The 27,384-nt window shown below is 47.2% G+C and overlaps 1 protein-coding gene across 1 annotated transcript in view; it reads right to left on the reverse strand.

The window, feature by feature from the left end:
- Window positions 1-7,927: 7,927 nt before the first annotated feature.
- Window positions 7,928-27,384, reverse strand: part of Ints4 (integrator complex subunit 4) — a 62,874-nt gene continuing 43,417 nt past the window's right edge. The window contains exons 15-23 of the mRNA XM_085682965.2: window positions 27,020-27,177; window positions 20,077-20,170; window positions 18,562-18,642; window positions 17,463-17,593; window positions 16,975-17,034; window positions 14,958-15,117; window positions 14,548-14,691; window positions 10,718-10,838; window positions 7,928-8,297 (exon numbers count right to left, since the gene is read on the reverse strand). Of these exons, the coding sequence (XP_085539091.2) occupies window positions 8,119-8,297; window positions 10,718-10,838; window positions 14,548-14,691; window positions 14,958-15,117; window positions 16,975-17,034; window positions 17,463-17,593; window positions 18,562-18,642; window positions 20,077-20,170; window positions 27,020-27,177 (1,128 nt within the window). The 3' untranslated portion in view covers window positions 7,928-8,118. The remainder of the gene's footprint in view (window positions 8,298-10,717; window positions 10,839-14,547; window positions 14,692-14,957; window positions 15,118-16,974; window positions 17,035-17,462; window positions 17,594-18,561; window positions 18,643-20,076; window positions 20,171-27,019; window positions 27,178-27,384) is intronic.

Raw genomic sequence — 27,384 nt, forward strand, 5'->3', positions numbered from 1 at the left:
AGACAGGATCCCTCTACATGGTCCTGCCTATGTAGAGTCCTGGAACTTGCTTTGTAGACTTCGCCTGCCTCTGCCTTGTGAGTGCTGAGATTTAAGGCATGCGCCATTGCACCCAACCCAACTCTTTTTTAAGTCACTTTGTATGCCAGACGCTGCTGCCTGCCGGCTCCATAGAAATAGCAGAACTGACTTGTTTCCGTGAGGTTTAGACGCTAGGGCAGAGCGTAAGTAAACAGATGTGGGCTGGACGAATGATGGATGTTATTTCAGATATGTGCTCAAGGGAGACCTCTGTGCAGGCTGACAAACACTGAGCAGAGGCAAGGAGCCGTTGGGCGACAGTGGGAATCCGCCCGTAGCTAGGGTCTAGGTAGGTTCTAGACTCCTCTAATAACCGACTTTGGGCCTTAAGCCAAACAACTCTCAGATCCCCTAAACAGAACATGTTAGGGAGCAGATGTCTGTTTTAGGGTTTCTGTCGCTGTGATAAACAACACGACCAGAAGCAGCTTGAGGAGGAGGCTTATTTCAGCTCACAGCTTGTAGTCCGTCATCCGGGACTTCAGGGTAGGGGCTCAAGGAAGGAACCCGATGGCAGGAACTGATGCAGAGGCCATGGAGGAGAGTGGCTGACCAGCTTGGTCACCGTGGCTTGCCTAGCCTGCTTCTTACAGCGCCCAGGACCATCTGCTAAGGAATGGCCCCGCCCACAGAGAGCTGGGTCCGACATCAATCAAGAAAATGTCCTACAGATTGGCTTATAAGCAACCCTATGGAGGCATTTTCTCCTTCTGCTGGGCGGTGGTGGCGCACACCTTCAATCCCAGTACTCGAGAGGCAGAGGCAGGCGGATCTCTGAGCTTGAGGAAAACCTGGTCTACAGAGCAGGTTCTGGGACAGTCAGGCAGGGCTACACAGAGAAACTCTGGAGAGAGAGAGAGAGAGAGAGAGAGAGAGAGAGAGAGAGAGAGAGAGAGAGAGAGAGAATTCTTTCACTGGGCGGTGGTGGCATACACCTTTAATTGTAGCACTCAGGAGGCAGAGGCAGGCGGATCTCTGTAAATTCAAGGCCAGCCTGGTCTACAAGAGCTAGTTCCAGGACAGGCTCCAAAGCTACAGAGAAACCCTGTCTCGAAAAAACAAAAAAACAAAACAAAAAACCCAAAAAAATTCCTTCTTCCCAGATGACCTTGGCTTGTGTCAAGTTGACATAAAAACTAGCCAGCCCAATGTCCACAGGCTCAGATAGTCTTTTTTTCTTTATTTTCTATTTTTTAAAAAGATTTATTTATTACATACCGTATTCTGCCTGCACGTATGCCTCAGGCCAGAAGAGGGCACCAGATCTCATTATAGATGGTTATGAGCCACCATGTGGCTGCTGGGAATTGAACTCAGGACCTCTGGAAGAGCAGTGAGTGCTCTTAACCTCTGAGCCATCTTTCCAGCCCCTTTTTCTATTATTTAATAAAACAGGTGGTCTTTGTAAAACCCCAGACTATATTGAGAGAACATAAAATCATCAGCATCCTTTTAGTTTTCCCTTTTTATTTTGAAAATTTTTATTTTATGTGTGGATGCTTGGTTGGTCTGTCTGTATGTTTGTGTACTATGTGCAGGAGAGGGCACAAGGGGGCGCTGGACTTCCTGGACCTGACGTTACAGTGGGTGTGAGCACCATATGAGTGCTGGAAACTGAACTCAGGTCTCTGGGAGGTTAAGTAGTGCTGTTGACCTCTGAGCCATCTCTCCAGCCCCTTGTGTTTCCTTGCTGAAGAACTCCCAGAGCTGAGTATGGTGGCACATAGCCATGACCCCAGCATCCCAGAGGCCGAGGCAGGAAGCTGGAGCTTGAAGCCAAGTTGGGCTATACAGCAAGACCCTGATTCAAAGCAACGGCACACAGGGTGGGGGTGGTGGTGGTGGTGAGTGCAGGCTTTGTTGTTAAACAGCCTTGGTTTTGAGGTGCAGTTCTGTCTGTCACTGGGAGAAGCTTTATTTAATCCCTCAGTTTCCCTGTTCCTGTCTGTCAGAACCTGATACCATAGGTAATATGTGAGACACTGTGCAGTGACCCATAGCTCACTGTCTGCCATGTGGTAAGGAGTCAATAAACCACAAGCGTCATTGTCACCAACATTCCATTGGCGAGCCATGGTAAACCAACCATGTTATAGTTATTACATGGCATCTTCTTACTGTCCAGATTTATAGAATGATGGGGCCCAGTGGAACTATCTCACTTACTCAGCAATTATCTCCCATGCTCCACTTACTGAAAATCTATGACTAAATTTCTTAGGACCTGCTGGGCCTGGGTAGCGCACACCTTTAATCCCAGCACCTGGGAGGCAGAGACAGGAAGGTCTCTGGTGAGTTCAAGGCTATCCTGGTCAGTGAAGGCTATTACACTGAGAAACTGTCTCAAAAACAACAACCACCACAAAAAATTCTTAGGACCAGTTGTTGCTGGATGCTAGGGATTGGAGAGATGCAATTTACAGTTTTGTTGGGTTTTTTTTGTTTGTTTGTTTTTGAGACAGGTTTTTTTGTGTAGCTTTGTAGCCTGTCCTGGAACTCACTCTTTAGACCAGGCTGGCCTCAAATTCACAGAGATCCGCCTGCTTCTGCCACCTGAGTGCTGGGATTAAAGGTATGCACCACTGCCCAAATTACAGTTTTTAATCTTAAGGATGTGTGAGAGAGCCAGGCAGGGCAATACACAATCGTAATCTGGCACTCCGGAGGTGAGGAGGGGAAACCACAAACTCCAGGCTAGCATGATCTACACAGCAGGTTACACCCAGAATTTCATAGCAAGTCCTGTACTGAAGCATCCGCAGAATGTTATGTGGAAGAAACAGACAACACCACAATGGCTCCAAGTGCAAAGAAAAGGTTGATTTGGCTTAACTGGGATGGGAAGACAGTCAGGAAGGATACCACCACCACAGAGATGAAAGCTGAGTCTTTGGAGAGGTTTGGCAGCTAGGAGGCCTCTTCCAGAGGACCCAGATTTGAGCTTCAGAACCCATAGGGCAACTCCCAGCAGTCTGTAAATCCAGCCCCAGGAGATCTGACACCCTCTGCTGGCCTTCATGGACGCTGCACACACAAAAGGCTATTTTTTTTTTTTTTGCTCTGAGCTGTGGGTGGCCCAATTAAGCATCTTTTTTTAAAAAAATTATTTTACAGAGAAACATTTTAATGCAGAAGATCATGATAATTTACAAATGCATCGCAGTGGGAGCCTCCACCAGCACCTGCTAGGAACTAAAGACAGGAGAATGAGCAGTCAACACCTTCAGCGCCTGCTCATGCCCACAGACCTGTGTGCCGGCCCCAAGGTACCTGGGCCCTGGCCCTTGCCTCCCACTGGGTTAAGTCCAGAAAAGGTAGAGAGAGATGGGCAGATCCTTGGAAGGGAGAGGAGCAGGAAGCTGCTGCTTGCTTGGTACCAGCCGCCTGACCCAAGGCCACGCCCACTCCAGGAGGCCAGGCCATTCTGCTCCTCTGCAGCAGCTTAGCAGAAGCCCAGCAGGAGCACAAGGAGGGGAGCTGGGGAAGGGATGACTGGGTGGCATCTGGTTGGAGAAGCAGCTGCTGGTGGTGGATGCCTCCAGCTAGGCATCTGTCGATTAGCTGTTAGCCAGTCTGTGGATTAGAGCAATTTAAGGTGGACTTTATGAGAAAAAAACTAGAGTGAACCCGAGATACTGTTTTAACCTCACCCAGGAAGTAAGTGCACAGGTCAGGTTAGCTCTAGCCTTGCGTCTTCACCTCTGTCAAGCAATATGCCTCCTAGTGCCCTGGAGGTCACTGTGAGTTCCTCACAGACTTGACAGCCCTTTAAGATCTGGGGAGGTCCTCCTTGGTGCCCTTGTCAGATGACTGACAGGACCTTCCTACCTATGTACCCTTGGCTTATAGAGCCAGTCCTGTGTAGGTATGAGGAATCTCTGGTAATGTAATCCCCGCCCAGTCTAAATTAAGATGGCCCCAGTGGGTGCTGAGTCAGGTATGGTTGTAATTGTATCACAACCTGCATTGTCGCTACGTTATTAAAAAGAAATCATAAGGGGGCGGGGGGAGCAGTGAGAAGTGTCTGGCAGTTGGGTCACTACGCTTCATATAAAAGCTGCAAATAAATAATACCCGCTCCCAAATCCGGTCTGTGTGGCCAATGCTGGATACAGAACACGGAGAGAAGCTGCTCTTCTGTGCAGTTGTACTTGGTCCCCTCCATTGATCTTTTACGTCTTTGACTGGGTTTGCAGGAGCACAGCCCCATTTGTTCTGAGTTCCTAGGACAAGAGTCAGCCGCGGGTCACAGTGGCTCTTCAGCTGCGTCACGTGAACACCAAATGTCTTTTCAGAAGTCTGGACTCAGGATTCGCTTTCGGGGGCATGTCCTGTTCGTTTCCTTGCCTGGCATAAGCTAGGAGCTGGGCTAGAGACCACTGCGATCATCTCTCATTGGTGAAAGTATGGAGGAAGATGTAGAAAAATTAAAATGCTCGTATTTCCCAGAACCAGACATTTCTGAGCACAAGATTAAGCCTACCTCCTCAAATAACTGAATTCCTCAGTAACAGGCTTGTCAGGATTTGCTCAGTGTCTGTTTAAACTCCACCGGCACGGCAAACTCACAGATTCTAGTGCAGCCCACAATTCTCACAGCTTTGAAAAAGGTATCCTGCCACTAGGGCAAAACCTAGTATAATACCTATAATGTATGTCCACTCGAATGGAAAAAGTCTACCTGGGGCTTTAAGAGAAGTGCACGACCTGGCCTGGACTCTGAGGAAACACTCGAAGCCTGTTTCCCACCTGCAATGGAGAGAGAAGCTGGAAGGACATCTGAAGATTTTTAAGTTTATGTGTGTGCACCCGTCTGTGAAATGTGTGCCGACACCCGTGGAGGCCAGAAGAGGCCTCGGTGTCATTGGAGCTGGAGCCACAGGTGTTTGAGTCACCCCAAATAATAGTGGAATCCACACTCCTGCGGTTAAGTGTGCTGGGACAAGCACACTGGACCAGAGCTACCTCTCCAGCCCTGGCAGAAAGTTTTAAAAGGGACACCACATCCAGTGTATTACTCCATTAGATTTTCAAATGTTACACCATAACAGGTTCAGTCTTAACACTTTTATTTGTGCCACCATCAGCAGAGGCCACCGGCTCAGGGCCAGGGTGTTGTTATATAGCATGTCTTCAAACTCCGTCTTCTATGGTAGGCATCTTTTCTGGGTACTGTGCTATTCTGACACGAAAGCCTGATGGTGGACACCCCTGAGATGGGGAAAGCCCGCTCCGCTCCCTGGACACTCCCCTCCCACCTCCATAGCAGCTACAGCCTCTCGGAGCTGGACAGCATGGCCAGGCTACAAATTTGGGAGCTGTGGGACACAGGGCAAGTTAGGTAATTTCAGTTTTGATTGGGTTTTTGAGAATTTGATTAATATTTAAGTGGGGAGAAGAGCAGGCATGCACATGAAGGGGAACACAGAGGTCAGAACACAACCTGGAGGAGCTGGTCCTTTCCTTTTACAATTTGGGTTCCAAAGAACTCAAGACGTCCTGGTGGAAAGAGCCATCTCACTGGCCCGGTTTCTCTAAATTTTAATTATTTTGTTTACCAAATGAAGGTACCTACTTTGTAGAGCAGTTGGAAGTTAGTTCGTGTAAAGAGTTACGCAGAGGCTGGAGAGATGGCTCAACAGTTAAGAGCACTGGCTGCCTTTCCAGAGGACCTGGGTTCAAACACTCCCAGCACCCGCATGGCAGCTCACAACTGTCTGTAACTCAGTTTGGATCAGGAATCTAACACCGTCACACCAATGTGCTTAAAATTAATTATTTAAAAAAAAAAGTTACAGCACCAGGCACACCTGAAAAGTCACGTGCTGGTGAGTTCCAGCTTCACCTCTTTATTGTGTATTTTTGCTATTACTTGTCTAAGCTCTCCAAGTTCCAACTGTGATCAAGATTGACCTTAGATGCAGGTACTGCCCATGTCACCGAATCCATCTCATTCAATGACCCTTGACCTATGTCCTAGTTAGGGTTACTATTGCTGTGATGAACTGTGACCAAAAGCAACTTGGGGAGTGAAGGGTTTGTTTTATTTGGCTTACAGATCCCAAGTCACAGTCCACTGAGGAGAGGCACGGCAGGAACTCAAACTGGGTGGGAACCTGGAAACAGGAGTTCATGGAGAGGTCACGGAGGCTTGCTCAACTTGCTCTCTTATGGAACCCAGGAATGTCCCTACCCACAATGCACTGTGCCCTCCCCCCTCAGCCACTAATTAAGAAATGCTCTGCAGGCTCCCTACAGCCCCATTTTCTCAGCTGAGACTCACTCCTCTCAGATGACTCCAGCTTGTGTCAAGTGAACACAACTGGCCAGCACAGCATGTGCTCTCTCCTGCTTTACAGAACACCGGAAGGCCAGACATCTGGAGGTTCTGCCAATGTGTGTGAAGTCTTTTTATTTTAATTTTCAAGACAGGGTTTCTCTGTGTGGCCCTGGCTGTCCTAGAACTCTCTGTGTAGACCAGGCTGCCTCTGCCTCCCAAGTGCTGGGATTAAAGGCGTGCAGGCATGCATGTGGAGGCCAGAGGTGATTTTAGTGACATCAATTATTTCCCGCCTTTAAAAAAACACGTATTGGAAGCTAGAGAGATGGCTCAGTAATTAAGAGTCCTGGCTGCAGAGGAGCTGGTTCACATGGATTCACAGTTGCTTTTAACTCCAGTTCCAGGGGACTGGAGAGCACCGGGCACACAGGTAGTGCACATACACCCTACACATCCAATCTATTTTAAAATGGTGCCCACGCAGGTCCCACAGTGTGTGTGTGGAGAGGAAGAGCTGAGCAGAGAAAGGCTGGCAGGAGCCGGTTCTCCCTTTACTCTGTCATTCCTTCCACACTCTACAGAGTGCGTCGGCTGCCCTTGAGGCTGGGTGATTCTGTCGCTGCCTCCTGCCTTGCGGTAGGAGGGCTAGGATTACAGCTGTGAACCACCATATCCAGGGACAAACTGAGATGTCAGGCTTGCAGAGTGCTGGGATCACAGGTGTGCACCACCATGCATGGCTGGCCCAAAAATTTGTTTTTGCTAAGTAACCCATTCTCATCATAATGCCCAATCCAAAGGCAAGGCTCACACAACTGACGACAACACCCCTCCTGAGGTCAGCTGCCAGCAATGCTGCCTTACGGATGTGGTTCCCACATGTGACCTTCAGGAGACACACTGAGTCCAGAGTACCTGTATACTTCCCCAGTAGCGGGACGGCTTGGGCTTCTGGAATCCTTTTAGATTAGAATGAATACAAGTTTGACTATTAACGGTACAGTTTCCAAACCTTATGTGGATAGCACACACACAGCACAGGCCTGCTTCCCAGTCAGCCTCTCTGCAGCAGCGACTTAGTCCATCTCACCTGGACTTTCCTGCAGCTCCAGTGCAGCAGAGATGCTGCCAGACAGGACTTTCTTTCTTCTGTTGGGAACCATCTTCCCACAGCTCGGCCTCCTTTCCCCAAATATGGCCCTCAGGCCTGTATTAAAGGTGAAGAGGGTCCAAGGGCAATGGCAGGCAAGATCGAGACTTTATCTCAGGATGAGAATGACTTACTGTCTCACTATTCTGTCATTTCTTTGCCCATCCACTGCCTGATCAGGAAGACAACAGATGTCCAAGGCCCTTCAGAACCTTTCAGTGGTAATACATAGTTGTTAAATGGCTTTGGAGTTGACTCTGGCAAAGAAATTGTTACTTCAAGAAACAAGACTATGGCTTGAATAACCAGGAGTTGGAAATGCCTGGAAAATCAGACCATATGTCTTACATTTCAGAATTAACATGTGTTATTACTGCTATGGGCTTCTTTTTTTTAAGACTAGAAACTAGAACAGCTAGGTGCTTTCTCAACTTTATTATGGAAACGAAAGAGATAAAACAGAGTATTTCTGTTTTTAATGCAAAAATGATTGACCCTGTGTACGATACTGTAAGGCTGGCATGTTCTTCATTTCTACATACTTCCAGGTGACGCGCCAGGCTTCCTAGAAAGGGCTTCTAGGCCATGGTTGTGAAACTGCTTGGGGTCAGCGTCTTGCAGGCTTGGGCATTATGTAAACTTTCACGGGCTTACTGAAGGGGATGGTGCCCTCAATGCTGGTCTCCACCTGTGGTGACATCTCACCACCCTCCATCCACGGAGACCTCGGGACGCGCACACCAGAGCTGTAGGCCAGCAGCAGTCGTACTTCCACCTGGCACGGCTCTGGAAAACAAAACAGACCAAGAAATTCTCCACCACTCGGCAACTTCTAGGAATGCCAATGAAGCTGCAAATGAGCCGCCATCAAAGCCGGCTGCAAGGCTGGGGAGGTGGCCCACACCCTTAATCTCAGCACCCTGGAGGCAGAGGCAAGCAAATCTCTGTGAGTTCAAGGCTAGCCTAGTCAACACAGTGAGTTATAGGACAACCAGAGCTACATAGTGAGATGCCATCTCAAAAACAAAAGATGGGGGGCTGGAGAGATGGCTCAGTGGTTAAGAGCATTGCCTGCTCTTCCAAAGGTCCTGAGTTCAATTCCCGGCAACCACATGGTGGCTCACAACCATCTGTAATGAGATCTGGTGCCCTCTTCTGGCCTGCAGACATACACACAGACAGAATATTGTATGCATAATAAAAAAATTTAAGTTTTATAAATTTAAAAAAAAACACAAAAAAAGAAAAAAAAAACAAAAGATGGGCTTTTCCTATGTCTGCATCCCTTTTTATCCTCAAACACAAAAACCAGTTTTCTAGCCTGAATCATTTGAGGTTGGCCCGAGGTTGCAGATGCAATGCCACTGCCTCCATGTGAGTTACATGCGCAACTCAGAGCTACAGCTACCCATCCGAGGAGGCCACAGTGCTTTCTCAGGCTAGACACGGGGTCAGAGTTGTGACTGTGATCTGTGTGCATCTTGGACTTGCCTTTTCCAGTGGAAAGGAAAGTTTCAAGGTAGAAAACAGTTCTGGCAAAAAATTTGTTACCATGGGAAAGGAGTATGTTTCAGGGATTTAAAATAGCAGAGTCCTTTTGATTCTTTCATACACCACACTGCAGATCTGCCGCCTGTCTGCGGCAGGCCTCCTGAGAGTAAACAAACCCCTCGCGAGTCACTGGCTATTTCGGCTGAGTGGCGTGGAGTATAGGACATGCTCTAATTGAGCCTGAAGGCACTGAGGGAAGAAGGCAGGGAGGCTTTGGAATAGAAACCCACTCTGTGCCAAGCACAAAACCCCAGGAGTTCTTTTCTTGCCACACCATGAAAAAAAAGAGTCACGATCTTGAAATAAGTCCAGGAGCTCAGACAGCTCTAAGTGGCTGCTCAGATTCACCCTGTGAGCAACTGAGCTCAGTTTGGTCTCCCACTAACCACATGGCTTCCACACAAAGGAGAGGGAGAGATGTTCAGAAGGACCTACTGGCAACTGTGAGGCATAGAACACAACCACCTTAGATACACCCTACTTTGGTGTAAGGGTTAAAGATCAGCTTCCGGCTAAAAATTCGGAGGGCAAGAATGAGCTGGACAGTTCAGAATCAACAGGACAAAGGCTTCAGGACTCTGAATGCCTCTCAGGGTCAGAGCAAAGACTAGACTGCTCTCCTCCTGGGCCCACTGAGTTCAGCAGGAGTACCAAGTGCAGCGTCAGCTTCAGCCATGCAGCGTACACACCCACACCACAGGGCCTGACAGTCATGAGTGTGGTCACGACATAAGCACTATGCCAATCCCAGACTTCCAGAACCATCTCCCACTCGGGGTGCAGTCAGGGCAAGTCCAGCATCAGCTCTGTCATCACGACTCCTAGTCTAGCCCAGACAGCACCACAGCACTTCAAGGGGCCAAATCCTGGGCAAGTTGGGAGGGCAGAGAGCCATTCTGCCTTCCCTTATCAGCTTCTGATAGGAATGGCAATTCAAGGCAATGCCACAGAGAAGGGAGAGGAGAGAGAGAAAAAGAGAGGCAATGGTGGGGAGGAGAAATGAAAGTCACCCAAGCCCTACAACACATCCGTTTTTCCTAGAAGAATGGTTCCCGCTTTAAAGAAAAATGAGAAGTAAGGTCAACAGAATCACACTGTAAAGGAAGGATCTAAAACCCCGACTCTGAGACTAGCTCTCTACAGGTAGCATCCTGACCCCCAAAGCAGCCACGGACTCCACTTCCTGCATTAGTTAGAGCAGGAAAGTTGGCCTCCTGTGTGCAGCCCAGTCTATCCCCACGAGACTCGGCTCTACAGGCTCCCGTGTCTTCTAGTGGAATCTTATTCCTCGTGCAAACAGCAAATCAGCCCAAACATATTAATATTTGAGCTTATGACATCCTTACTTAACAGAGATCCAGTTCACTCAGGGGAGCCCCCAGGACAGGGTTTCTCTGTAGCTCTCGCTGCAGAGAACTCATTCTGTAGACCAGGCTGGCCTTGAACTCACTGAGATCCACCTGCCTCTGTGCCTGGCTGGCACACGCCTTTAATCCCAGTACTTGGGAGGCAGAGTTGGAGGCCAGCCTGGTCTACACAGAATTCTGGGCCAGCCAGGGCTGCACAGTGACACTCTATCTCAAATAAACAATCACCACGGGCAGGTAGTGAGATTAGTGGGGAGATGCCCCTACTCCCCCAGCCTGCTGACTTACCCGTCCAGGCAGTGTGGGAGAGGTACACCTGAGTGATGAGGCGGTGCCGGCCGGGGCCAGGGTTCCGAAAATCTGCTGGCTTCGGGTGGATCATCTGAGCCTGGCCATCGGGGTACAAGACCTAAAGCAGTACAGAAATGGGACCACAGAAGACAGAAGAAAATGAATGTGACTCCCAAGTCAGTAGTAGAAAGATGACCCTGGTCATCATAAAAATCTGCTTCTTAAGGGGGTACAACACATGTTGGGCAGTGGTGGTGCACTTGGGAGGCAGAGGCAAGGCCACCCTGGTCTATAGTGTAAGCCCAGGACAGCCAGGGCAGCACAGTGAAGCCCTGTCTCAAAAAATCTGACAGAAAGGGGGCTGGAGAGATGGCTCAGAGGGTAAGAGCATTGCTTGCTCTTCCAAAGGTCCCGGGTTCAATTCCCAGCAACCATATGGTGGCTTACAACCATCTGTAATGAGGTTTGGTGCCCTCTTCTGGTCTTCAGGCATACACTCAGACAGAATATTGTATACATAATAAATAAATATTAAAAAAAAAATCTGACAGAAAAAAAAAGGGTGGTGTTGGTAGGCAATACTAGAAGCAGTGTACAATGTTTCTTAAATAGGAACAGATAGTAACTGTGGAAACTCTCCTGAGCACACCACTGGAAAGATTTCCCCTCCTTGGGGAAGCAGTCGCTGTACTAAATTCCTATCGGACAGGGATTTCCTAATCATCTACAGGGAGCACTCAGGGGTCTGTTTGCATCGTTAGCCAAATCTTCACATCTCACCAATGGCACAGAATTCTTCCCTCAACAGCTTGAGGCCCCACTGCCTGTGCAGAGTCCATTACAGGACACAGGGACAAGCAGACGAGAAACAAGGCTGAGGGAGAACGGACCAGACCAGCTCTGTGCACACGGAGAGGAACTGGATCATCCTGTCAACCGCGAAATCCAGGGACGTTGCATCTTATCTGCTGGCTCAAATCTTTCATGTCTCCGCGTATCTATGTTTACAGATCTATATTTATTTTTCTCTCCCTCTCCCTGCACTGTCTGGGTATGGGGAGGATGCTGCGGGAGACCAGAATGCCCTCCACCTTGTTTTCAGGGCATTTTGGCTGGACTGACTGGACAGTGAGCTCTCACCCACTCCCTGGGCAGTGTGCAGGAATGTGTGGCTATACCGAGATTTTTATGCTCCAGTGACTTAGCTTTTTCCTCACTAAGACATCTCTGTGACTGTTTTGAGATCCAGTCTTGTTACGTAGCTTACATAAGCCTTAAACTTGTATACTGAAAGCTTAGTCCGTAAAGTCATGTTCCTTAGGATTCTGATCTAACCAAGGGCTCAAACCCCTGAGAGATTTGTAATTTCATGTACTCTGGGGAGAGGCAGAGCCTGTCATGTCCCAGCTCCTCCTCCGTTCCCAGCTTCCTCCGTGCCATGAGCTGAACAGCTTTGTTCTACTATGTCCTCCCTGCTAGGACGCTGTGGCCTCACTTGAAGCCTACAGGGATGGAGCCAGGCAATGCAGACTGAAACCTTCGAAACTATGAACTAAATCAACTCCTTCCATCTCAAGTTGCTTTTCTCAAGTATTTGGTCACAGCGATAATAATCACAAGCTGTTTCTCTCTACTCTGCCTCTAGGTTCTGCGGCCCCATCCCAGGGCAGAAGAAAGCTGTAGGGGACCTAGTTTCCCGAATATCATTATCTTTAACAGCTCAGTGGGTTAACTTAAAAGAGGAGAAGTTGGGAGGATAATGGAGTGGGTGTCTAGGAGGAGCTGGAATAGGGCGATGCATCCATGTCTGAAATAACAAAAAATGACTTTGAAAAGGGAAGGGGCTCCAGATAAGCTCAGCTGGAGGGATGCTTGCCTAGCTTACATGAATTATCATTTCCTACACAGCCCAAACAGTGTGTGCTCACCATACTGCCCTTGTGAGCAGAGATGTGAGGGTGGGACGGTCAAGGTCAATCTTAGATACTAGCCAGTTGGAGGTAAGCCTGGTCTAGAGATTCTGTACTAAAAGTGGGTGGGGGTAAGGAAGAAGGAGTGGGACAAAGCAACAGAATAAGTGTTCTCGGTCAAAGTCTGGACTCTGCTGTCTAACAGCTGCTGAAAACATTCTTTCAGGAGTTTAAAAACCTGTGGCCTGAGCTGGAGAGATGGCTCAGCGGTTAAGAGCATTGCCTGCTCTTCCAGAGGTCCTGAGTTCAATTCCCAGCAACCACATGGTGGCTCACAACCACCTATAATGAGGTCTGGTGCCCTCTTCTGGCCATGCAGGCATACATGCATAAAGAATACTGTACACGTAATAAATAAGTAAATCTTTAAAGAAACACACACACACACAAACAAACAAACAAAAAAACCTGTGGCCCAAGCAGGTGAGGGGAAGAAAATGGCCAGCATGAATTATATTCTGAATTTCAGAACAACTGAAAAATGTATTTCCTCTTGCAGTGGCTAAAATATAGTAACTCAGACCAGTCTAATGAAAGCATTCCTGAAGTACCTGCTTTAAAAACAGAAAAATCATGATTGGACACAGCGGTTCAATCAATCCATCACCTGGGAGACAGAGTTTGAGGCCAGGCCAGGCGGGTCTACATAGCAAATTCTAGGATAGCCAGAACTGTTACACAGAGAAACCCTGTCTCAAAAAAAACAAAACAACAGCAAGACTAAGACTCTGTATCTCTGCCGAGAAGGCAGCAGAGACGTTTGAGCGTGAACTTTAGCGGGTGACCTGTAATGAAACTGCCTGCAACTGTTTGTGCTTCACAGACAGAGCTTTCTCCAGAGGCAGCCCCACTGCACACCCACTAGTCTCCACTGCACATGGCGTTTACCATGTACTCCTAAAGGAATGCGACTCTGATTTCACTGGGATGGGCTGAAAAAGGGCTCTTCACCTGTTCTGAGCAACCTACCAGGACGGCGAGGGGGTAACCCGAGAACAACTAAAGGCCCTGCAGTCAGCTTTCTACCGGCTCAGAAGTTCTCTGTAGGTGATCTGTGACAGTTCCTGCTGGGAAGCCAGGTTGGCTCTCCCCGGGAAACCTGTGCCCTCTCCTCTCCTGACCTGCACTGCCAAGGGCTCACTCTGCTTTTCCTCATCCTCTGCCGGTCCTCTTTCAGGTGGTACCCGCGTCAGCACCTTCACCACAGTATGCTTAACTCTGCCTGCTGAAGCACCGACTTCCATTTCCAACTGCCTGCCCCTTGGTCCGGCTCCCAGTGAATCTGAGCGCACCACACAGACCTATTCACAACCTCTGCATTTGGCATGTGCACTGAAGCAAGCACAAAACACACAAATGGACGGCAAGAAAGATGGAGAGGAGGAGAAAGCTGGGATTGTGGGCTCAGCTTTATCCCATCTCTCATGTGATTCTAGCTTATCTAACTCTGGAAAAATATGTTCTCCTGATCATTTCTTCCCATCTATGAGTTTTGTCTGCCACCTGACCAACCAATAGAACTTGTTTATTACAACTGATAGATTCAGTGTGTGTGTGTGCATGTGTGTGTGTGTGTGTGTGTGTGTGTAGAAGGGATTAAATCTAAAGTCTGCATTATCCAGACAGACAAGGTCCTGTCACTTAGTAAATAAAACCTTCCTGGATTCTGAGGGCATTATATATACATTTCATGCTAATGTCTGCTATTCCTATTTTCAGATGTTTAATTTGCTCAAGAGCAGAGTTGGCTCCTGCCATGGCGCCTCTTTCTGTCCCTTTTCAGTCTTGGTCCCTTAAGTAGGTGACAAAAGAAGCAAAGTTAAAGTTAAACACCACGGGAGCCCACACCCAACACACCTGGACCTTAACAGTGTTCTGTGGGTCTTGCACATGTTCCAGGGTTGCATCCACATCCAAGGCTACCACCAACCCAGACGTAAACCGCAAAGGGTTGTCTGACTCGCCTGCGGGCTCGATGATGGTGGCCGAGGCTTTGTGGATCTGTAAACAAGAAAAGATGCCGATGTTCAGGCCAGTGAGATAGCTTAGTGGGTGGTCTCTGCCACCACGGTGGTACCCGAGTTTGATCCTCGGGACCCACACATGCACATGTGCCGTAGCATCCCTGTCTTCCACCTATAAATACATGTAATAAAAACAATCAGAGGAAGGACCCTAGCTCACTTGCTCCCCTGGTCAAAGAAGTTCACTAAAGTCAGTGGCTCTAAGTGTCAGGACAAATGGGGAGAGGGCATTTGGACTCTGACCTGCTCCGGGAGCGGGAGATGGAGGAAGGTGCTCTGACGCAGCATTGTCTGCAGAATTTTGATCACTTCCACAGGTTTAGACGCCATGAGTCGGGGCATAATATCAAGAAGTTTGTCCACAAAGCTGTCATGAAGCTGGGGCAGATCGGCGACGAAGCACCTGTGTGAACACAGAGCGCTGACCACACATTCGTCACCAGGCTAAGCCCGCACTTCTGCCAGCCCTAAAGCAGGAAGAGGACTGAAATGGGAGGAGCTTGAGGATCGGGCCTGAAACTGACAGGGATAGTGATCAGCCAAAGAGCCACAGCTGAGATGGAGAGATAGCTGAGTCAGTAATGCCCTGGCCTCGCAGGCATGAGGACCTAAACCTAACCCCCAGAATCTGTAACAAAGATGGGGGCAGTAGCAGGAGCCAGTATCCCAGCACTGGGAAGGCAGAAGTAAGAGGACCCCCGGGGCTTATTGGCCAGCTAATCAAGCTCACTGGCAAACTCCAGGTTTAGTAAGAGCCCCTGCTTCAGTAAATAAGGTGGAAAGTGTTTGATGGAAACACTTGGAGCTGGAGAGATGGCTCAGAGGTTGAGAGCACTGGCTGCTTTTCCAGTTGTGAATCACCATGTGGTTCCTGGGAATTGAACTCAGGACCTTTGGGAGAGCAGGCAGTGCTCTTAACCACTGAGCTATCTCTCCAGCCCCCGAGAAACATTTTAAAGTGCACCAGAACCTGGTTTCCACTCCCCCAGAACCCAAGTAAAAGGTAGGGAGCAGCCATGAAGCCCTGTAATCCTAGTGCTGGGAAGGTTAAGGCAGGAGGCTCCCTGGAGCTTACTGGCCAGCTGGTCTAGATAAATCAATGCCCTCTAGGTCCAGTGTGAGACTGTTTCAGAAAATAAGGTGGACAGTGATTGAGAAACACACCTAATATCAGTCTCTGGTTTCCCTATGCTTGTGCGTGCACACACATGCACGCTCATGCACGCACATAATCAATCAATATTTTGCCCAAGCTGGTCTTGAAATAATAGGCTCAAGTGGTTATTCTGCCTCAGCATCCTGATCAGCTGGGATTACAGACATGCCCTACGGTGTCCATCTTGAGACACATTTATTCCACACATTCATTCTGTTATTTTAGAAGATTCACATGTATTTTTAATTATGTGTATGCATGCTTCTATGTGTGGGTATGTGCACATGAATGCAGGGGCTGGCGGCAGCCAGAAGAGGGCATCAAACCCCTGGAACTGGAGTTACAGGTATTGTGAGACACTCTGTATGGGTGCTGGGAACCAAACTCAATTTCACTGAAAGAACAGTAACTACTCTTAACCATTTCTCCAACTCCTACTTATTTCTTCTCCTCTCCATCTCTCCACGGTCTCACCATGCAGCAATGGCCAGCATGAAACTAACTATGTTGACCAAGCTGGCCTCAAATCTCCATGCCTCTGTCTCCATGCTGGTATTGAAGGTATGCGTCAGTACATCTGGCTTGTTATCATTTACCTACAGAATTGAAAACAGCTGCCAATAATCCCAAGACTTGGGAAGTACAGGCAGGAGGTCAAGCCAGCTTTAGCTGTACAACAAGTTCAAGGCTTGCCCAGACTACATGAGATCCTGTCTCAAAAAGGCAAAAGAACAATGCCAGGCACACTGGTACATATCAGTAATCCTACTATTCAGGAGTTGAGGCAGGAGGATCAATAATTCAAGGCCAGTCTGGGCAACACAGTGAGATTCTATCTCAAACAAAAATATAAAAGGAATTAAATAACAATTTGTTGTTGTTTGTAGAGATTCATACTCGTTTTCTGTAGCTCAGCTAAGGGCCGGATCCAAATGGCCCTGATGTTTTTATTATTTTGGAGTTCAGACCCAGCAAAATTTATACAGACAGCAGGTGACGGACAGCTCAGAGCATGTTAAAGACGTGATCGCTTTTGGTATCTGTTAGGTTACTTTCTGCATAAACAACATGAAAGAACCATCATAAGAGTTACAAAATACTCACCTCTGAAAAAAATCCACTTCCTGTAAAAACTTTTCACACATTCCAAATAAGGGGTCAACACTGCAGGAAAAAAGCAAAGTGTAAGAAGCGTGTGACTCGTGGACGAAGGAGTGAGGACAAGAAGCCCCAGAAACCCAAGCACTGTAAGATGGACAAGCTCCTAGACAGCAAGAAAGGCAACGGTCGCTCTGAGGAAAAAGGGCCAGGAGCCGTGTCTGTGCTTAGAGGTCAGGCACGGGTCTAGTCTGACCCAAGCGTGAACTTTAGACTACCTGAAAGAGATACAAGCAGACTGCACATCTCAGCTGACTTCCTACATCTTACTCATCATTCCCCTTAGGACAGCTGGGACTGTATCTACGGTGTCCTCGGGAGAATGCCACCTGTTCTGTCCAGTGTGCACCTCACCCTCGCGTGGTCCCTGCAGTGACTATCAGCTGCACCTGACCCTCGCGTGGTCCCTGCAGTGACTATCAGCTGCACCTCACCCTCGCGTGGTCCGTGCCGTGACTATCAGCTGCAGGGCTTTGGCCTGGAGCCTCATGTGGTGTATGATCACCACCTGCTTATTCTCCACGCCACTGTACATAAACTCCATTTTGTAGGTTTCTTCCATGATCTGTAAGGAAAAGACAATGAGTAACACATCACGGGAGAGAGACGGCTACACCAGCTTCCAGCCCTAGCTGAGGAGCTCTGGACAGCTGATGGCTGCTGAGGAGGGAAGTGGCTCCTGCTAGCGACACTCTAGTGGGGGTCCAACCCCGGGATATGGAGGAAGCACACACAAGACCCAAGGGGCTATTTTTTTCAAAAAGGAGAAATAAAATCGGGTGGTAGAGAGGTGGGGATGGCTTAGGAAAAGTTAGGAAGAGGAGTACAGGTGAATATAAAAATACACTCTATGAAAGTATCAAAGAATTAAAAATATTAAAATAACCTCAAAATTGCTGGACGTTGGTGGCACACACCTTTAATCCCAGCACTCAGGAGGCAGAGGCAGGTGGATCTCTGTGAGTCTGAGGTCTACAGAGCAAGTTCCAGGACTACAAAAGTCCCAGAGAAACCGTCTTAAAAAACAAAACAAAAAAACCAAAATCCCACCTCAAAATTATTTTAAATGCACTTTAGAGAAAAGATCTACAACTATACTTATTAGGTTTTAATGTGTTTGAAACACACAGTGCTATAAATGGCATCATATAAACTGTGTGTGAGAGTGTGGGTTCTGTATGTGAGTTCCAGGGCCTGAGTTCAGGTCATCAGGCCTACATAGCAAGTACTTCGACCAGCTGAGCCACATCCCAGGCCCACAAACCGATAATATGTTACAACAATTTCAGAAATCATGCAATTCAACAGCCACATTGTATAGAGGATGAAACTCCAAGAGACTCAGATGACTTGTTCATTTATCACCTAGTAAGGTGGAGGAGACCCGAGCCCCGAGCCTTGGTCCTCTGACTCTGAAGCCCAGCGCTGGGCACAGTCATCACACAGCCCTTCACTAACTTCTATTAGACCTGGAAGTCACGGAAGCCAGGTGATCCCAGACAGATGCCGTCTGAGGAGTCTCCATGTGCTTACCTGTTTTGCTGCTGCTGAGGCCAAGTCACTCTGCTTTAGATATAGGGGAGCAGCCACGTTCCACAGCTTTTCCTGCAAAGCCTACTCAGACAAATGAGAGAGACAGGCACGGTGGTCACAAAAGGGACGCAGGCTTGAGATTTGTGCTCTTGCTTTGCTCTGAGAATTTAGCAAACTAAGGGTTTCCTCCCATGACTTGCACTGTCTAAGCGAGTAAGCCTTACTGCAGAGGTAAGTGTTGGAGCTCAGATGACTGTCAGGCACCAAACCCTTCCCAGAACTGGCAGGTCAATCAGCTGCTGCACACAGGGCTCTGGGCCTTGTTCACAGTCACTGCATTAACCTGAGCAGCTAAATTGTCCTGCTTCCAACTGAGATTCCTCTTGCACCCGTGTGTGGTGTCCTTCGACACAGCTTGGATTCCAACTCCACTTATGTCTGCTGTGGGTATTATTTCAGGGAGTTTCTTCTCCATCTTTTGATTTCCTGCTCTTTTCATCAGAAAGGATGACCTTATGGATGCAGGCCAGACTGCCTCAAACTCATGATCCTTCTGACAGAGTGATAACTGACATCACAGCAGCCAGACTAACCCTGTCTAAACAATGCAAGTCACACACATCACTTTCAATTCTCCAGTAGGCACATTTATAACAAAACAAATTGCAAACTAAATTTTGGGGTTATTTATTTCAACATGGTCTCATCCTACAGTGCAAGCTGGCCTTGAACTTGGCAATTTTCCTGCCTCAGACTCCTGAGTACTAGGTATGAACTACTATGCCCAGCTCAGTGAAAATGTTTAAAATATAGTCTACTTGGGCCAGGTGTGTAGTGCACACCTTTAGTCCCAGCACTCAGGAGGCAGAGACAGGTGGATCTCTGTGAGTTCAAGGCCAACCTGGCCATCATAGAGAGTTCTAGGATAGACAGGGCAACATAGAGAGACCTTGCCTCAAAAAAAAAAAAAAAAAAAAAAGAAGAAAAGATTAAAAAATATGTATATAGTCTATTTAATTCCGTATACTGACATTTTAACTTGTTTTATGTCTGTGCACCATACACAAGCCTGGAGGCTTTAGAGGTCATTGGCTCTCCGGGAACTGGAGCTCCAGATGGTTTGAGGGCAACCTGTGGGTACTAGAAACTGAACCTGGGTTCTCGAGAAGAACAAGTGCTGGCCCATCTCTCCAGACCTTACATAGTTGTTTTAAATTACTAGTGAACTGTTGAGGGAACCTTTCGTGAGTAAGCACCCTGACACCATCGGGAGTAGAAGACAGGAGATGTCATCAGTGGACCGAAGCCAGGACAGGTCCTAGAAGGCTCCGATGCCGGGCCCAGTTGGTTTTCTCATTTCATATTCTAAAGCCACAAGCTGGGGCCAACAAGAAAGACTTTACAGAAGTGTAGGTGATAGTCAGCAGGTTGTTAAGGGCAATGACCAACTACTTTAGCTGATCATTCGAGTTCATTCTTCGCATCAGCATCCATAAACACCGAATCCAAACCAACCTTAATGAGGAGCAGCTGACACTGAAGATAGGTGGCAGAGAAGTCGGCCACCCCTGCCAATCCAGACTGAAGTTCTCCAAGTCTCTGCAGATCTCTGTAGTGAAAACAAAGCCAGAACAAATGACACAGACACAAGAGAGCAGCAAGTCAGACAGAGCAGATGGATAACGCCTCAGTAATGCAGAGATCAAGTCGCGACTGTTTGATCATTTTACACTAGTCCGCGGGACAGAGGACACCAGGGCTGGAGTGGCTATAAGGAAACTGGGCCACACTGTGCTCTCAACCTCCCAGCCACCTCTCCAGCCCCCATTTTAGGTTTTAAAAGCAGTTTAAGCTGATATTCTCATTCATAAACTGTAATTATTGCCATAAAATCATTATTTTCATCAAAAGTTTTATGCTGGGAAATAGCCCTTAAGGAAACAGTGAGTAGAAATTACTTATGTCCCATAGTATTCATTGCTATGTGGATTATTACAGTAAACCTCAGTGACTAATTAGAGATCTATGACAGAAATACTATGGTACATCCAATAAAATATTTTATAGCTATTAAAAAACAAGTTGATAATGCTGTGTGTGGTGGTGTGTGCCTTTAATGCCATCACTTGGGAGGCGGAAGCAGAGGCAAAGTTCTGTGAGTTTGAGGTTGGCTTGGTCTACATAGTAAGTCCTAGGGCAGTCAGGGCTACGTAGAGAGACCCTGTCTCAAAAAACAAAGCAAAACAAAAGTTGATAACAAAATATAAGACCTCAACTATGCAGGAATTGTGCATGAGAAGAGGGCCAGAGAGACAGCTGGGGAGGTTACAAGGCACCTGTCACCAAGGCTGACTACCCGAGTTTGATCCCTAGGCCTACCTACATGGTAGAAGGATAGAACCAACTCCCAAAAGTTACCCTCTGACCACCCATACACAAAAATAAATAAGTAAAATAGCTTCAAAGTTCTATGGGCAAAAATGAACAGGGGCAGCTGGCTCAGTGGGTAAAAGCATTTGTTGCTCTTTCAGAGGATCCAAGTCTGATTCTCAGCACCCACATGGTAGCTCACAATCATCTTTTCCCCCCCCTAGGTAGGGTTTCTCTGTGTAGCCCTGGTTGTCCTGTGTAGATCAGGCTGGCCCCAAACTCAGATCTGACTGCCTCTGCCTCCCGAGTGCTGGGACTAAAGGTGTGTCCTTAATTGTATTTCTAGGAACCCAACAACCTCTTATAACCTCCAGAAAACAGCAGACAAAAGTAGTGCATATATTTTATATATACATAAACATACACCCACATATATGCAAGCAAAACACTCACATATGAAAAAAAGATACAAAATCTAAAAACATTATGCATAGATACTCAGCCATTCTCCACTTCATTACTAATTGATCTGATTTTGTTTAAAGGAAGACATCCTCAAACCCACTTCTAGGTAGTGGGTCAGGTCCAACTAAGTCATCTAGTACATCTCATCCTATGGAGGCCAGAGGTCAAGACGTCTTCCTCCGCCACACTCGCAGGAGCTCACCACTTGATGAGCCCCTGGGACACTCCTGTCTGTGCTCTCAAGAGCTAGGGTTACAGGCACATGAACTACAACTCACACTTTTTAAAATATATATAAATGCTAGCGATCCACACTCAGGGTCTTCCCTGCACAGAAAGCAGTTCACCTGCTAAGTTTCTCCCTGGCTATCTTTCTTTTTCTTTTTCTTTTTTCTTCGTGACAGGGTGTCTCTGTGTAGCCTTGGCAAGCCTCAAACTCATTCTCCGACCTCTACTTCTTGAGTGTTGGGATTAAAGACATGCGCCACCACCACCCGGCTAATTTTTCCAAACTCTTAAAAACCTGCTTCCTAAAATGAATATCATATTAGATTAGAGACTTCCACTCATCCACCTGGTAAATATCATGTTCTCTGTTGGGAATGGCTTGTCAAGTTTTAGGGTTATAGAGCTTACTCCTAGTTTTATGGGGTTTTGTTTGTTTGTTTGCTTGTTTTTAAGTTTTTTTGAGACAGGGTTTATCTATAGATCTAGAGCCTGTCCTGAAACTTGATCTGTAGACCAGGCTGGCCTCGAACTCACAGAAATCCACTTGTCTCTGCCCTCCAAGTACTGAGATTACAGATGTGCATTACCACCAACCGGTGCCTCATTATTTGTCAATGGCAAAATAAAAACTCTGTATAAAAACAGTAACCGTAGGAAAGCTGAAGGCTTGGATCACTTGAGAAGCTGTTTGAGACACAGAGACTTTTGTGGCTGGACAAAATTGCCCATTGAACTAGCCCCTCTCTTTAACCTCACGCAACCTCAATGGCAACATCAGGATAATTAATGCTGCCTTCTAGAAGCCTTGCTACTAGAAGGAGATGCCCACAACCAAGCACAGAGCAGCTGATAGCCAGGACTGATGAAGTGAGTGTCCATGGATAACATCATCTCGTGTTTGAGTGGCCTGGTCCATCCTGATGTCAATCACACAAAACAAGAGACCCTGGGCTATCCACATCAATGAAGCAGGATTCCAGGGGTCAGCTAGTCTCTGCAGTTCCCTTATCACAGAGACGTTCAGAACCACTCTACTTCTGAAGCAAGATTCTGCCCTGTTACTATCAGAAGAACACTGCCAGGCTGATCATGCGCTGGTGCTAATCTCCTGCCCTGCGGTGTAACCGCCGTTCTCAGTGCCAACCCAATCTGCCACGAGAAGCCTCACCTATAGTACAGGCAAAGTGGAAACGCGCTGCCCCCGGCACAGTGCTCTGTGTCCCGGGTTTCCTCTGTGCACTTCTCCTGCCCACAAGCCTCAGAAAGTCGCAGTCTAGACGCCCGCCAGAGACTGGATTCTTTAAGCGGATGGCACGAAGAGCACCTTCTGTGTGCAGCTGCACCGCCGCTAGGCATTTCCCTATCGGAGTTCATGTACTCCTCACTACAGGAACTGTAGCCAATCTGTCCACTGAGCATGAAACCAAACACTAACATTATGTGGTCTGCCCAATGTCAGAGTTATAAATGTCAAAAAGAGAACACAAACCAGGCCTGTCTGAGTCTAAAACTCTTTTCTTTTGATCATTAACATATAATACCCCATTTACTTATTTGCTATTATTTTAAATTTATGAAATATATCAAATACTAATGAGATAAAACAAACCAAAAAACAGCTATAGTGAACCCTATTTCTACAATGTGATTTGGCAGGGCAACAATGCCCCTCTCAGAAACACATTAGCAACCAATAAACATTTAAAAAAGCTGGGCATGGTGGTGCACACCTTTAATGCTTTAATGTCAGCACTCAGGAGATAGAGGTAAGAGGTAGGCGGACCTCTATGAAATTCAAGGCTGGTCTGATCTACACAGCAAGCTCCAATATCCAGGGCTACATCAACAGAGATCTTGTCTCAAAAACAAAATACTCTGGATGTGCAAATCAAATGTCTGTGGTCACACCCTCCTTTCAACCCTTTCTCCGCTCTAAGGATGAAGGTTACAGCCGCTCTCTCTGATCTGAGCCTGTCCCTTGGGTTTCACTCCCTATGCTGGAGCTTTGAACTCCGGACAAACCGCTAACAGAGAGGAAGGAGGAAGACCGGAGGAAGACCGTGTTTTAGTTCACATCTGTTAGTGATAAACTCTTCTCTCCTTCAATTGATTAACTTCTACTCAATCTTCAGGTCATCTCTTAGAACAGTGGTTCTCAACCTTCCTGATGCTGTGAACCTTTAATACAGTTCCTCATGGTATGCTGACCCCCAACCACAAAATGATTTTTGTAGCTACTTCATAACTGTGCTTTTGCTACTGCTATGAATCGTAACGTAAATATCTGCATTTTCCGATGGTCCTAGGCAACCCCTGTGAAAAGGTCATTCAACCTCCAAAGGGGTCACAACCTACAGGTCGAGACTGCTTCCCATTCAAGGAAGGCTTAGGTGAACCTTCCTTTCTTCCAGAGACCCTGCTTATCTACTATAGTAAGCAAAGTACAATTCTATATTTTCTATTTACCCAACTAACTCTCATCAAACTAACAGTCCTCATAATAGGGACTGTTTACCACTATGCCTCTTCTATCTAACATAATACCTGGCAAAAGAAAATACAGGGTGTGCATGAATAAACCCCAGCTCTTTCATAGAAGTGCTGTCGTGCTGACGGTAAATACACAGAGATCCTTCTGCCTTTACCTCCTGGGTACCAGGATTAAAGGTGTAGCCATTCTTCAACTCAACAGAAATAAGGGCTATAAAGCTCTGAGAAATGGGGCTTGGTGAGATGGCTTAAGGGTTAAGGGCACTGGCTGCTCTTCCAGAGGACCTGAGTTCAATTCCCAGCACCCACATGGCAGCTCACACCCATCTGTGGTTCCAGTTTCAGGTGACCCAACACCAATGCACATATAAATGAATAATTAAGTTTTTTCAAAAGCTCTGAGAGCCAGGCAGGCAGTGATGGCATGCGTCTTTAATCCCAGCACTTGGGAGGCAGAAGCAGGTAGATGTCAGTGAGTTTGAGGCCAGCCTGGTCTACTCAGTGGGCAATGGTGACAGTCACAGAATCCAGGAGAACAGGCCTTTACAAATCATCATCCGTACACTTAGACACAAAGCAGTAAACTACGTCTCTAAAATGACATCACTCTGCTTAAGTCATCACTATTGTTTATAACAAGCATTTCCGAGTTCATAGAAGGCACCCCAGACACAGTGGAGAAGGCAAAGTCGTTATGCAAAGGTCAATAAAATAAAATAAAATTTCCCTGCACGCATACTGCACCATGTCCAAATTTCCAGATACGAGAACCTGGTAAAGTCTGAATGGCTGCAAGGGCAACGACTCTGACAGGAAACAAATGTGTGGCCCTGGTTGACTATTCTGTATAAAACGCCAATTAACACTTTTTAGCAACTATAAAAATAGTAATTTTTGAAGCTGGGTGTGTTGGTGCCTTTATTCCTAGCACTTAAAAGGTGAATACAGGGAGATCTCTGTGAGTTTGAGAAGAGGCCAGCCTAGTTTACATGGTAAGTTCTAGGACAATCAGAACTATGTAGAGACTGTCTCAAAAAGAAAAAAAAAGTAATTTTTGAAGAATTTTAGGAATCATCATTTTTTGAATGTATATACGTGTGCTTACATATGTGCACATGTGTATGGAGTGTCATTCTCAGCACCATTCACCTCCTTTGAGACAGAGTTTGTCTTTGGCCTGGAGCTCACCAATTAGGTTAGACCCAGGGATGATCTGACTGTCCCTAGCTCACCAACACTGGGGTTACACACACACACACACACACACACACACACACACACACACACACAGAGCACTGGTCTATGGGTCTGGGCATTGAGTTCAGGCCCTACTGTAAGCCATCTCCAGAACCTCAGGGATCTCAGATAAAGCTAGACTCGGATCCTGGTCCTGACACCTCTAGCCAACTGCATCACACCTGTGAGGCTTGTCGAGCAGAGTGGGCTCACAGCTGCTGCTCTAGGCTCTCCCGTCCAAGTTCTCCCAGTTACTCTCCTGAGAGTGCCCGGGGCTAGCCACAGCACTAGCACACTGGGATGGTCACTTAAAGACGACAAGGGCTACTGCAGACGACCCGAGTTCAGTCCACAGGACCCACAGTGGATAAAAAGAACCAGCTCCTGAGTGCTAGCCTTCTATCTCCATGTGTGGGATGTAGTACACGCACACACAAACACACCGACACCCCCACACACGAAAAATCACAAATAAATAAAAACACCAGATCACGAAGGGAATGCACCCCAGCAGGTGTTTACTGAGAACCCACGAACAGTCACACCACAGCTAAAGACTAAATCAACTTGTTTTTATGCGTTCTGCATTTGCTTTAGTGCCAATAAAATAAAACTGTCAAGGACAAGCCCTAAATGCTTAATTAGATGGGAATGAGTCAGGAATCAGCTTATTTTCCTGGGCTCAGGGCCAGCAGCCTCTTTTAGCGGCCTCCAAAACTAAACACTCATGGAAGAGAACACAGTGCTGAGGCTCACTTCACAAGAGCTACCAAGAGCAGTGGAGCCCTGGCTCCCAATCATGACCGCCCACAGTGCACAGAAGGGTCAGCAGACTCGCTGTGAAAGGTTTGTCAGACAGTAAGTACCTTTGACTATACGGTTCATGTGGTCCAGCAGAGCGTATCGGGTATTCCCCAGTACCTTCCTAATAGCGCCATTATTACCCTGATATAGTCACCTAGGATAAAATTACTCATCCGGACTCGCCAATGCTAGATGTAACCACATGACTTATATTCCAGTCAACACAGAACACTAAAGCACCTTCTGGGACCTTACCTTTCAAAATAAGCGAAACAGAATGAAGCCCTTTTCTTGCCCTTTCCTCTCTCACAGGCAAAAGCAGAAGAGAAAGGAGAGTGGACTGCCAGGCCAGGGAAGACATGGGGCAGAGGGCAGCAGGGAAAGTGAGCCTGGAGCCCTGCAGGCCTAAGGGAGGGTGAAACTCCTGCCTCATCAAACCATTGCTTCTCTGCATTTCTGTTACTCACCTAACAAGAAATAAAAGTTTAAAATACTTGCTTTTTAACTGCTTTTTTCATTCCTTTTTTTTTTCTTCTTTGTTTTTTTGAGGCAGGGTTTCTGTGTAGCCCTGGCTGTCCTAGAACTCGCTATATCCGCCTGTCTCTTCCTCCCAAGTGCCGGTATTAAAGGTGTAAGTTCTTTGTAACTACTTCTATGTGCTCTACTCTTTGATTCATGAATACAAACATACTAAAAATAAAAAATAAACAAACAACTACAATCTAACCCAAGTATAAATAAAATCTCAAAACCACCCAAGAGTAACGGCCAGCACTCAGAGAATCTGGATAACAATGCATTCACAGCCACCAGGCTGAGCACAACAGAAATGCTAGCTGTCAGAGGAAGAGACAAAGCGGCTCACCTGATGGTGAACTCCAGCAGTTCCTGGGCCCCCTGAGGGTCTAGGTGCTGAACACTGTACACCCTATCAAGGCTCTGCTGCAGGAACTGCTGGGAAGGGTCTTCATGGGGGGCGATGGCAGGAGAGACGGCCGATGACACCAGTTTTCTCCCTGGTAACTAAAAAATAGTGTGGCAGCAGTTATCAGCAAATCCTGCGGTCCGCTTATGGGACGGCCACACACACACACACACACACACACACGCATGCACGCATGCACACGCGCGCACACACACACACACACAGTATCAGCAAATCCTGCGGTCGGCTTATGGGATGGCCAACATACACACACACACACACACACACACACACACACACACCCA

The sequence above is a fragment of the Myodes glareolus genome, chromosome 24 (assembly GCF_982192425.1).
Source record: "Myodes glareolus chromosome 24, mMyoGla1.1, whole genome shotgun sequence".
Lineage (NCBI taxonomy): Eukaryota > Metazoa > Chordata > Mammalia > Rodentia > Cricetidae > Myodes > Myodes glareolus.